The 13,689-nt window shown below is 38.4% G+C and overlaps 1 protein-coding gene across 1 annotated transcript in view; it reads right to left on the reverse strand.

Annotated features, from left to right (window-relative positions):
• The window catches only part of XYLB (xylulokinase), an 89,792-nt gene that overhangs the window by 59,421 nt on the left and 16,682 nt on the right, over nt 1-13,689 (reverse strand). The window contains exons 9-15 of the mRNA XM_086614708.1: nt 9,980-10,098; nt 8,711-8,792; nt 7,670-7,710; nt 7,143-7,258; nt 4,579-4,694; nt 2,266-2,339; nt 818-914 (exon numbers count right to left, since the gene is read on the reverse strand). Of these exons, the coding sequence (XP_086470834.1) occupies nt 818-914; nt 2,266-2,339; nt 4,579-4,694; nt 7,143-7,258; nt 7,670-7,710; nt 8,711-8,792; nt 9,980-10,098 (645 nt within the window). The remainder of the gene's footprint in view (nt 1-817; nt 915-2,265; nt 2,340-4,578; nt 4,695-7,142; nt 7,259-7,669; nt 7,711-8,710; nt 8,793-9,979; nt 10,099-13,689) is intronic.

Genomic DNA, 13,689 nt, shown 5'->3' on the forward strand with positions numbered 1-13,689 from the left:
AATATCAAAAAATTCTATCCTTCATGATTAGGGATTAAAGCCTGAAGGTAGGAGTCAAGCAATGGCTTGTAAAGAAGGAGGTCAGGAGGTAAATAAAAATAATATGATTTTAAAAAATAAAACATTGGTTAAAAACCCTGAAGATGAGTTAATTCAGTACTCTTTAAAATGCCACTGGCTGATACACTGACAGAAAACGCCAATAAAACATCCTACCAACTTTTCAGTATTCTTTTTTAGAACTGCACAGCTAGTAATGATCTGATCCCACTTCTATAGGCAAAATACTGGCCAACTTTGTTGTTCTGATGTGCTAAAAACTACCCATAAATACTAGGAAGAGGGATCTCTTGCTTTCTAAATCACAAAATGGGGAAGGGCTTCTGCTTTATTAACAGAAAAATGAGGTAAAGAGGTAAGTGACCAGCTTATGGGAGATCCAAGAACTGAACATAGATTTCAGATTTTCTGAGTTACAGTCTCATGCTTTAGGCAGAAGGTTGGTCTACTTTTCACTTAACAAGCTCTCAAAGCCCAAACTCTTATTTAAAAATTGACAATGCAGCTCAATAACAATGAAACAGCATGAATACCTGAAAAGGAAGTCATCTTAAAGTTAAAGCATTGGTCCTTCTAAAGTTAACATCTGCAAAAACTTGCCCCCAACATACCTTGAAAAATTTTTCCAAGAGGCTAATTTAGAATTCTTACCGGTTTCTGTTAGGCAGGACAAGAATCACCAACATTACTGTCGGGACTCCTATCTTTGTGTTTCATCTCTAGTGCCATTAGTTCTGCAGCTTTCCATCATACTTACTGACTTTATATCCCAGCTTTTCAGCATGAACCCTCTTGGCCATGAACTGCCCTTCAATCAACGCTCGTATTTCCACCTCCTTTGGGAAGTCTGAAACCTGTATGAAAGAGGGAATACGTTAACAAGCACCTCACACAGTATACAATGCAAGATGAAGACTGGTTAAAAACACAAGGCAGATTTATAGCTGATTATCCTTGCTTTCACCCTGAAGTCTGCTTTCAACTAGGCCCAGTTCTTCACTCACACACAAGACGGACCTAAACACTCATGACAAAGAACCCAACCCATAACCTCAGTGCTGTTGGTAAATCCATCAAACTTGAAATCAATGCATGATGGGAAGAGGTTCTACTGCAAGTTATAAACTCTTCTCTATGCGTTTCCCAGCACCAAAGGCTGCTTAAGAATCAGTTTCTCAAAAACACAAAATTAAAGCAAGCAGATAAAATTCAGATGCATTAAGTAACGTCACAAAAGTTTAAATCTATTTCTGTCTGCACAAAAGTGAAACCATGTAATCTTTTCATTAAGTTATTTAGTTTCTATATATAACACTTTTCTGTCCTTTCATCAACCAGAATACAAGAAAGGCAACAGAAGTAAGAAAATATTGAGCTGCAAACAAACACAAAGAACCCTTCACAGAAAGTTGAGTTTTTCCATGCACTACAATAAGTGCCTACAACTTGCGTAACAGCTAGAAGTGATTAAGCATTCATTTAAACAGCAAACATTTAAGAGACTAGTGCTACACTGCAAACACAAGATAGTATCAATCTCTGTTCACCTAGGTGAGGTCTAATCGACTGGGAGTCATGATTGATCAAAGACATCTGCTGAGTTTCAGTACCACCCAGAAAGGCAGACATTTAAACATCCGTTCCTCAAAAGAAAAAAGATAAAAAGAACTTTTCGTAACATAATCTCTATTTTAATTCCAATTGGACTTGACCCTGTGTTTCCTTACATGCCACTGTGTGGCTTATAGGTTACTCCAAGATATGCAGGACAGCAAAATGACGTCCTGTCTTTATATACTCATTTAGAGCACGATAAAAAACAAAATATTACAGCCCAGAGTTTCAACACGTCCTTATCTATGTGTTTGAAACTTAGAAGATGGGGACTAAGTCATGTAAGTGTACTAAGCTTTCAATAAGCTTAAAGCTAATCCTGCTTCAGAAATACTGTTGGTTTCAGTAAATCTACATTTTCCAGTAAAGGAAATATTTCCTAAAAAAGTACCATTTAAGTTCTAGTTTAGACTTTGCTCTATAGAAACTCTCAAGCTACAGAACAAATACTTCCTTACGAAAATCATCCCAGGGACTTGCAACTGAAAGCAAATATCTCAGTCAAAAAAAAAAAAAAAAAGATAACTGGAAAGATTTCAAGCCTTGACAGTACTCCTTCAAGGTTTGAGATGTTAACTAGGTTATTTCTACCTTTTGGTTGTCTCTGTTGAATCTGTGAATCCCAACTGCTTCAGGAGTAATTTCCATCACATCAAAGTAGAAACCTGCATCAAGGAACGTTAAAGAGCGTCACGTTTGCTCCTAGCCCAAAGTTGAAATCTTACTTCAGCACACAGCTAAATGATAATAAATGTTTATCACATATTTGGAAAAACACTGGAGTCATGACACAGCCTGTTTCTTAACTAATTTCAGTCCAGGCACTTATGGAATTTAACTACTTTCAGTTTACAAAAATGTGGATCTTAAGCATGACTGGCTCTAGGCATCCAAACGGTGCAATAACAGCATGCCTACAAAAGAGCACGCATCCACCAGAACATGCACACACGCAAGTAACATCGATAATACACAACACATCTTAGAAATAGCTTCAGTAGGTCATATGCAAAGGTGAAAGAAAAACCAAAAAAAAAAAAAAACAGAAAAATGGTAAGTTAGTAAGAAGAGTACAGGAATACAGGAACACTTCATGCACTGGATTAGATTTCATGAGCTTATTAGGGAACATCAGATATTTTAAGTCCTGAAGCAGAGCTGGTCTCTGAATAGTTTTGATGAGATCTGAAGAAATGCAGTAATGCTTTGCAGACAGCTAGACAAAAAGTGTGAAAAAGATTTCTTTTGTGTTGATGGCAAAAAGGGTTGGTCAGAAAAGATATTCAAGAAAAGAGACAAAAAAGGAAACGAGGACGGAAAAAATGAAGAGAATAGCTAAGAAACTAAGGAGAGTTTCTAAGGTTCAGACCTGGGAACAAGAGTTTGCTGCCCTAGCGACCCTATAATTATTAGCCAGAAAAACCCCAAAATAGTACTGTGCTTTAGCACACAACCTTTTTGGTTGAGCGTTCTGAAAAGCTGCCAGCAAACAACACTGTGGGTTAGAGATCTTGCAGGCACTGCCAGGGGATGTGTATCTCATATTTTCCCTTCTGACCCTGCTGCCACCTTGAATCTGGCAGATGATGTCTTCCAATAAACTTGCTGCTTTTATCAGCCTTTTCAGTACTTCCCAGATGCAACAGGACCCTCATCTGTTCACCACTCCTCCTTCCCTATTTGCTACCCCTGTTAACCTCATTATCCCAGCCTCACCCTAGCAGCTGCCTCTTCCCATCTCCAAAATTCCACAGGGGCACCCTGTCACACAATAGGGAGAGCAGGGAACAAGTGACAAAAGGGAGGGTGCCTAACCTGTTACTGCTTTGTTGTGCTTCCCTTAGGAACTCAGATTATGGAGATTACTGTATTTTCACATGTTTACTCAGAGGTTATCCAAGCATACAGACGATGACTTCCAGGAAATACTCAGTTTATAGGGGATTGAGATATCCAAGTGAATATACTATAATACAAGTTTTAAAACTTTAAGGTAGTGTTCTGGTATCCCTGAAATCAGTAACAATACTTTCATTGACTTCCAGGGTTTTTTTAATACTGTCTAAAAAGGCTGACTTTTGGGGTTTGGAATAGCTTCTTCCCATTTTCCGAATTGATTTGTGTTCTAGTGAAAAGAGATTCCTGATCATTTTAATACCCCACAGAGACTGGGTTTGAGAGACAACATAACAGAGCTTCTAAAAATTTAATCAGTGACAGCTTCACAGTGCCAAGAAATTATCTTATATTCACCTTTGTAAGGAGCGAAGTCTTCTATAACTTAAATATCTACATTTAAAATCTTTGTTATCTACAGTGATTTCACATTAATTTTACTCCTATCAATTCAGAATAATTTTCTTTGATTTCATTCACTTAGCATAATTTGGGGAAAAACAGGGATGAAATGACTGTGTGACATACGTTGGGGAAAACGCAGGAAATCAAGGCACCATTTGCTATTACTGCTTTGTTCACATGCACCGGACAAGATTCTAAAGTAATGTTTAGAGATCAAAACCATTGAAGATTGAGGAAGAAATAGTATGGAGCAGCTTAGTCCACTTTGAGTCTTCAGCAAAAGGAAACAATATTTACTGAATGCCTCCTTCAGAGATCACTAGTTTTAAACATTATACAGCTAAGATGCTATGAACACCCTTTCAATGATCAAAAGAGCTCCACAAATACAATTCTCTTATTTAGTGAATATTAAAGAAAAATACTATTGTGACACTTAGCCCACCAACAGAGCATTTCTAAGCACACATTAGGAATTTCCCTTGCTCTAGTCAACTTCATTCTTGGCCTTTATCATGACCCTAGTAAAAAAGCCAGATACAACTCCCACAAAATGATGTATCTAAGCAAACCCTGGAACTCCCACCCTGCTAAGGCTCATACCCAAGTTTCCATTGTTTCCAGCCACAGTAGATGATAAGGCTTTGGAGAATTCATCCCAGGAGCCTGAAGCACAGTCATCTCTGATCCTCTCTCTCATCAGAGAGCCGTTCTTAAAACTGAAACACACAACCATACCATAAGCATTTTCCAAAACATTTGGCTCTAGATTTTTAAAGCAAGTTGTTGTTTTACTCGATATTGGAGTTTATTGTATCAGCTGCATACAGCTGGGCAAGATAAAAGATAAAATCATTTCTTCATTATGGAAAGAGATGGAGAAGGAGAAAACTAGATAAGAGAGAAAACAAATATTACAGGACGTGTTCAGAAATGCAGCACAGAGATGCTGGTACACATCTCTCCATAAAGTCAGTTTAGACCCAGTCTGGCAGGCCATGCTAAACCCAGGCTCTCTCTGAACAGCTAAGACATCTCCTCAGAGCTCCAGGCATAGGAGTTGCAACCCACTGCCTGACATACTATGGTCTCCTGGAGCTCAAAGCACTGGACAACACATCACATGCACTGATGGAGCAGCAGGAGCTCCAATCATGCTGGCCCTGGGGCAGGTCCTGTGGAGCTGCATTTCTCCACTGTGCCAGCACTCCCATAAAGGGCTTCACCAAGTCTGGTTGCACCCAGGAGCCAAGATGAACTTTTAGATTGTACTAGTACTTGTAGATAGTACTTTTAGACTATCCACAGATGACCCTAGTAACTACTTTAGAGAGAAACGTTCTGTGCTGTGGGTGCAGATGTAAGTCTACTATGTGTTGTCAGAAGTACTCTGACACAGCACTAAAAAGCTTGCTCTGAGATGACTCTGCGAGGAGGAGCAAGAGCGTCTCCACACTGCACTTATGATTTCAGGAGCATGGTACTAGCATGGAGCCAGCATGAGTCCAATAAGACTTACGAGGTCTAGCTCCATGCCAGGATCTGGCAAAGGAAAGCACCACAGCTGCATCTGCACGGTTCTGGTCCAGAGCCAGTAAGCCATGCCATAAAATATGCATCTGTTCAGTGTTTATGGTCTTTGCACCCTTTATGCAGTCACCTCCCTTGCACCCTCTGTGAATCTAACACTCCTGCAAAATACTGCAGCATTGGACTTGGACCCAAAGGAAAGGAGTTCGAATACTGTCCAGCACAGAGTTATCAGAGCAACACAGCAGGAAAGGCACAGAAATATCTAGAAAGAGGACAAGGAAATGATTGAACTTGCTCAATAGCAGCAGCTGAAGTTACTCGAGTTCTCTGTACAATTATTCTGCCTGGTAGCTCAGGCCCTCTTTTTCTACTAATCCACAAAAGTCCTCTATTAACTCCATTATTTTATTTTAAAAGGGGCATTGGTGCAAAAGGGGCAGCATCAGGGAAGAAATGGCCAGGCAGGGGAACAGGATTTCTTTATATCTGCATGGCCACAGAAATATCTTGTGTTCTGAAAGGCAGGTTTGGACTTCTTCACGTGTTAAGCTGCAGTAAAAGAATGGTATATAACAGTTATTCAGAAAAATGCCTCAGCATCTCCTTTTCTATTACAAGCTGTTTATATAGTTCTCACACAGCAACAGTGGGAAAAATATTGGGGAAAATGAGAAGCTTGAATGCAAAACTTAAAAAAAAACACAACAAAACAACAACAACAAACCACCTGCTGGTAATTCATCCTATGAAACTCAGTAACTTGCAATTGAGATCATGCTTTTGAATTCAGCTTCACAAACATTGTTCCCACTGTCATCTACAGCATCCTATTACTTTACAGGTAAGACTCAACATTACAGTTAAGGGGCAGATTTGAGCTTTGCTGAAGTTTTGAGTTACAAGAACCTACAAAACAGGGGACTCGGACACAAAAAATTATCTGCATATTACTTGTAAATATTTGCCTAAACACTATGACCCATTGTGGAAATTCTTCCCGTGAATACACTGACTGAGAGAGGGGAAAAAACGTGGCTTCAGGCCATCTTCCCACCCTACTTGGTTGGCAAGGGGCCAAACAATTCCCGGATCACACCAGCCAAAAGCTACCATGAGGATCATTCTCTCAGCTGGGCTTCTTGAGATCTCAGTATGTTCCACATGCACAGCTTAATCCATCCCTGAACAGCACTGATTATAGTCCTCTATGAAAAGGGAATCTTCACTTGCCCCATTATGTCCCCTCTGGATCACTAGAAGAGCACAGAAGTTATACAGCCTGGTCAAGCTTCTGACATTTCACATTATTATACTTCAGAAGATTGTTATTCCTGAACATTAAATGTATTACCTTAGACTCATAGTGAACTGGCTCTATGTAATGTAAAAATAATTTCAGCTTTTTATTGCCATGAGAATTTATCCTCCACAACTCTGCAGTTTCAGTTACTCAAATTAAACAATAGGAACGCTATAATGTTGATGCAAATGTTTCAGCAATAGATTGCCATATACCGTACAGAATACTGAATGTTCTATTCATTATCATTTTGCAAAAGCAATAAAAAAACACTAACATAGAGAAAGAAATACACGTTATTGATCCCAGATGCACAAAAAATAAACGATATTACCATAAAAGTGCCATATATGTTTGAGAATCAACAGGATTGCAGAGGATATGACCTTCTAAGGCAGGAGTTGGTTCTTGGATCCACAGAAACAATGTGTCGCTTGTGCCAAGGCTAATCTGGAGGGGAAAAAAAATAATTGAAACGTTATCACAATGTGCATGGAAAGCAATACAGAAATTAAATTAAAACCATTTGTTATTACCACTAATTGTTTTTAAATTACACATTAAGTCAATTGGATTCATGTTGAAGCTAGCTCTGACTCAGGTTGTCACATCAGTGAAATACATACTAGATGGAGACTTAGGTTTTAATGTCTGGAGCATTAGTTAAAAATAGTCACAAGAGTTTACTTAAAATCTTTCAGGCAGCTTACAGATTGATAGAAATAAAACAAGCGTGAATCCAATATACAGAAAATCAACACTAGCAGATAAATCTCACTGATAACCTACAGCTATTTTACATTTCGTGTATTTCATTTATTCAGGGATATGGACAGCTTCCGGGAGTATGTTTGGACTTACTGCAATATCTCCTTCTTGAAGCCTCATCCCTGCCAATGACGCTGAAAGCAAAGAGTCAGAATACCAGACAAAAGGTTACTCGTTTGACCCAAGCATAGCATGTTGTATGAAACATCATAAAAGATTGCGCTCAGCATCTCAAAGCACATTCTAAACGGCAAACATGTTCATGATGGCCTTGACCGACACACTGTAAAAGGTGGGCAAAGCATTTGGGCGAGGGAGTGATTTTTAGCAAAACCAAAATGCTCAAGACAAAAGACTATGAAACTGCGTGGCTCCCTAATGTTTTACGTGTTCAGGTTTTAAACACAGTGGACCCTTACTAAACACCACGCTTTAAAGAAGAAACATCCCCATTTACATCAGACTACTCACATATTTATTGGACTAAGGCAGATTTGAAACTCTAGAAGAAAAATTGGACTTTTGGGAAATGCACAGTTCAACCATATCCCAGAATATGAATGTAAAATATACCATGATGAAGCCTCCGTCTTCATTAAAACCCACATATGCTACTTTAATACAGACAAGCATTTTATTTTCAGAGTCTTCAGAAACAGACAACTTTGCTCTACACTGAAACAGTCCCCAGGATTCAAAAAATTGACCCTAAATTAACACCTTCTCTCACACTGACAAAAGGACAGCTCTAAATATTAGAGAAAGCCCATGAGGTCCATCTCCACCTGTTTGCTTTAAAAGATACACAGCAATATTTTAATTCATATTTTCTAAGTTAGAATGTTAGCAATTCATAGTAAGAATAGTTTCTTAGGGGCAGGCAAACCTAAACTGAAGTTATCAAGAGGCAAATGAAGTCACCTCTAATTACTACACAAAAAAGAATTCATTTGTCATACCCAGCTTATCCAAGATGTCTATACCTCAGAAGAACAAGTGATGGAAAACTGTTGGAAAAAGGTATTAATGCTGATAAACACGATATTCTTTCATCTGAGAACAAATGAGATTGATGTAGAATTTTAATACATATATAATCATATTCACTGAATCTTATAGATGTAATCATCTCACCTGGATTGTCTCCTGTAAATGCTACTATTTTACAGTCTGGGCTAAACCCATAACGCTGACAATAATATGGAGAAATGGGCCCCTAAGGAAAGAAAGAAAGAAAGAGAGAAGAAAAAAAAGCTAAAAAAAGGGAACGTAATCTTGCAATGTATGACACAATGTAACATGGAACTAATAAACCCAAAAGCAGCTGTAATAACAATTTCTGTGTATTTAAGGTATGAATGAATATTTTAAAGATTTTGAACCAAATTTTTTTATTGTTGAGATAACAAATTTTTTGTTGTTTCTATCTATTGTTGATAGAAATACCCTCAGATTAGATTTTTAAATAGGTTAAGCAAATAGTAACATTTTAGCTTTGGGTTTCTCTCCAATTATTCACATCAAGTAACATAAACATATCCATCTATTTTACATACATGCATGAATATTAATACATAGAAATTAGAAACTCATGCAAACATAAGAGGAAACACAACATTAATATACATCACAACATCAAATGCTGGAATATGACCCCTATTATTTTAGGGGTCAATAACTGTATTTTTTTAAGCCACATTTAATAGCCCAGAGATGAAAACTATCTTTGAAAAATACAAGGACATGTATAAGGCTTTTTTTTATACCTTTCTCTCCATTACAGAAGATCAGCACTTAATTCAGAGGGATCAGGTGATGGCTATCTACACTATCCTACACGTGCACCAGTAAAGCAATAGCTCTTTTTGTGCTGGGAAGTAAGACTAAATTCATTTACTCTAAGAGATGTGCAGCTTGATTTGATTTTTATGCTACGTGAACTGAGGAGCTTTAAATATCTCAAATTATTCACAAAGATTACCTCATTAACTCTACAAACAGTTTAAAACAAGGTCCCTGTCAAGAAAAGCAAATGTTGAGTAATAAATACTGCGCACAGTTCTGCAGTGACCAAGTGCCTGTGGGCATGGGGTGGTAGCCCAAAGAGTCTTATCACTGGAGCATCTACCAGAACTTTTCTCCTCATAGCCCAGGGCATGCAAGAATCCAAGGTGATGAATGATGAAAGCTACGACAGACACCAACTACCAGTTTTCAAAGACGTCTATTTCTGCTCTGGCATACACATTCACAACACACCTGGAAATATTAAATCAAGTAGCGTAGCTCCAAGGATAACGGCACATGCATGCTCATGTGCACACACAAGCATACTCCAAGAAAACACTATTAGCAAAACTCCCAGCACAAAGCTCTATTTGTTGCTTTTAGACAGGCACATACCAGGACTGAATGGGATGGCACAGGGCATCCTAGTTTCTCCTCTAATCCAGGTGCACAAGCATCAAGGCAGGACCGTGACCATACCTTTTCCCAAATCTGCAGCAAGTTCATACCAGAACCTACAAGACACAAAGCAAAACAAGAGGCATATACCATTAAACACAAGACAGTACTGCATCAGAAAATTCCACCTCACTACAGGCAACAGAAAATTTACGGATGTATATTTTACATTCAAAGAGAAAGGTTACAGCTCTTCTAAGCATAAAGGATACTGATTATTCAGTCTCTGGATAGATTTCACCTGTAAAGGTAGCGGAAAAGGCTCTTCTGATGCACAATGCACTAGACAATTCAGTTATTCCCAGTTTAAGAGCAAAAGGAAGAACATGGATGCCCTCCTCATCAGCTCCGTCCCAAATCTTCTACCTTAGACAAAAACTTCACTACAACTATCTAAAGGTGATGCAGTAACGTCAGTTGAAGGTGTGTTGTGCTCACCTAAGACCTAACAATGAAGAAGTTCCCCCCTGGGTGGTATGGCTTTACACTACTCCTACCTTTAAGTAGAGTACCATGTTAGCATCTAAATCCGCGCTGACTAATCTTCCTTCATAACAATGTTTCCTTCTTCAGATATGACAAAAATAAAGGCTTAGAAGTAAAAAAAAAAAAAAAAAAAAGCAAGAGGTCAAATTTTCAAACATAGCTTTTAATTTTGAGGCTAGTTTGGAGAGTCCAGCTTTGAATACCAAAGTCATGACTTTCAGAAATGCTGAACAGCCCAACAGAGATCTACACAACATCCTGAGCACTCCACATCCCTTGCTTATGTTTCTAAGATGCCTTTAATTGCACATTTCATTAAACTTGAAAATCTGTGTGTTTCTGGTTAGTACTGTTCAGGGACACATCAGTCTTATTCTAGATTAACATTTTCATTTCAAAGGCTGTTTAGCCCACAACTTATTTATCTTAGAAAAACAGCCACATCCTCAGCTGAGCACAGTGGAAAACCTGAAATTTACTTCCACTCAGAACATCTTTTAAGCTCTTTAAAACACAGAGATGGTGAAGTTGACCCCCCCATGCAGTGTCTGTGGAACAAGACTCTTCTTGCAATGCTGGGACAGAGGAAGAGAAGGGATGCAACCCACATCTCAGCCAGCACATCACAAGGCTCCAGCGGTGCTCTTATCCTGAAGAAGGGCACACACCTGCAACACACTCCACATGCACACACTACTACTGGCTACCCATGCACAAACGAGCCCACCCTATCAATTCCCAGCAGCCTTTTTCACCTAAGCTTGATAATTAGTTTAATAACATTTATAAATAAAGTATCTATTCACACAGTCCATTCCTAAGGACCATGAGGACCTAGTCCTTCTCACAGTGTTGTAAACAGAAAGTGTTGCACACTCTAATTGAGACACCGGAATGACCCAAGTCAAACAGTAGGATATTTGGATTATACTTGATAACATGTAAAATAGAATTAAATATATTACATTTAATCAATTCCATTTCAGGCAAATTAAACACACTTAACAAATTGTGCACTCGTTCATTTGGCCTAAGACGCAACAGCAGGAATCTGGCAGAGCAGAAAGCGCAACGTGCCTCCCACAGGCAAAAGATGCATTTCCCTTTTCTGCTGTCAAAATCGCTACCGCCCACAGAAAAGGGAAGATGGCAAGATTTACTCCAGCTTGTCTCAGTTCTCTAGGTGAGACAACTCTTAAATCCAGCCAACCCCTCCTTCCAGTGTGAACTGAGTCCACCATCACAAGCTGCACTTCCCAGAGACGGCGTGAGCAGCCTCATCCCAAGCTCAGGCATGACAAGGCTTTCTATGAGGAAATATGTAAATCTATAAATTTTCCTGGAGAAGTCTGTAATTTAAAAGGCCAAGAACCCCTTACCTAAATTAATTTAATCAGCGAGCAACAGAATCTTTAAATAGAGTGGAATTTTACTACAGAAAGATTAGTTGCTGTTTTCTGTGGTTTTTTGAAAAAACAATCCTTTTTGTCCCCCCACAAGCCTACAGGAAACATTTAACTAGTATCTTCCAGTGCAATTTTGCAAGAGATAAGGATAGCTTCCAATCTTTTCTGTGTAAAACAGGAAAAACACTAACCTTTATAACTGAAAAGGTCTAAGTTTATATTTTACAGAAACAACCCTTTGGTTTACTGACTGGTAGATATAGTTGCACAAAGACTTTAATATGCTCTGAGAAAAGAAAGATGAGCTAATTTATCCCACCCTCAGAAACTCATTTAAAAGATGTGAAATAACTATTTTACAAGAACTACTAATTTGTCGGACTGGATTCATCCTATCCAACTGTGGACACTTGCATAAGAATCTGTAGTCAGTGGAAAACAAAAACCAGAGCTGAATGCTCCCTGGAACCACTTCTCTTTATTCTTCAATTGTACCAGGAGTGATGCACAGCAGGTTTCTAACGCAAGTACCCCTGGACATGATCTACACCACTTCTAGAAATAAAAGTTAGGAAAAATGGCTTAAGCACAGTGTTCTAAGTTTAAAATAAGTAATAATTGAGAACTAAGGAAAAAAAAAAAATCAAAGGCAGTCCTTTGACTTGTCACTCCAAATGGATACTACAGTATTCTATGATACCCCATCAGCAATGGAGGTCAATAGCCAAGGCCATGGTCCAGTATGGACTGAGAAAAGAGTCAATACATGGATGAACAGGATTCAGTATTTCACTGCAAGGACCACTGACTTTTAACATGAAATGACCAGGAGCACAATCAGGACTTGCTAATATTTATTACATAGAAAAAAGCATAAGGGCTCCAATACTGGTGGGGGAAAAAAAAAAAACACCACCAAAAGAATTTAATTACAAAGACCAAATGATGCAGACTAATTGGTTTTATTAATCAACAAACTAAAGATCAGTATCTGCATGCATTTATAAACAGTTAAGTGCATCTGTATCACAGCACTCCGGTTTGCCTTTTCAGCAAGCTGAAATCATAAGCAGTGTCACTCTGCTGACACCACCCAAGCTACATTAGGAGTAAACCCAGCCCACCACGCTTCCTTTTGAAAAGGCTCCAGTTCAAAGCATCCTTGTTTGATAGAACAACAAAAAACAAGTATGCTAAGCTATGATTTGCCTATGGCTCTTATAAAAGCATTTCAAAAGATAAAGCTTCTCTAGGTCAAGAGCTGAATAGCTGTTCTTTAAGGTGTCTTCCAAAAGAAACAATGCCTCAAGTGCTCAAGTTGTTTAGGTCCCAAATGTATCTCACTTTTAACATCCGCACAATATAAATGAAAATCATTCTTCATTCCACCAGAATGTAATTTGATTTTTTTTAAATCAGTCACCTAGGGTGCTCAGCCATTCATGAGGAGTCATTTGAACCTTACCAGATTGGACCCTTAAAAAGAAAAAAAGAAAAACCCCTGAAACTGAATAGCACATTTCCTACAATAACCTGCAAATTTAAAGAGATAAGTTATTGTGCAGAGCTAAACAATTTGACAGGGTCTTTTAAAGACGATATGACCTGAAGTTAAACCCACAGAAATGAAGAATAGGTCTATTATCTGAACATTATTTTGAAAGATGCATTTTAAACTACGATATACAGGTGCAATGTAAAAGATCAAGTGAATTGCAAGAAATCGTAAATGACAAGAAAACAAGTTTTTCAGCT

The sequence above is a fragment of the Tauraco erythrolophus genome, chromosome 7, assembly GCF_009769465.1.
Source record: "Tauraco erythrolophus isolate bTauEry1 chromosome 7, bTauEry1.pri, whole genome shotgun sequence".
NCBI classification, from domain to species: domain Eukaryota; kingdom Metazoa; phylum Chordata; class Aves; order Musophagiformes; family Musophagidae; genus Tauraco; species Tauraco erythrolophus.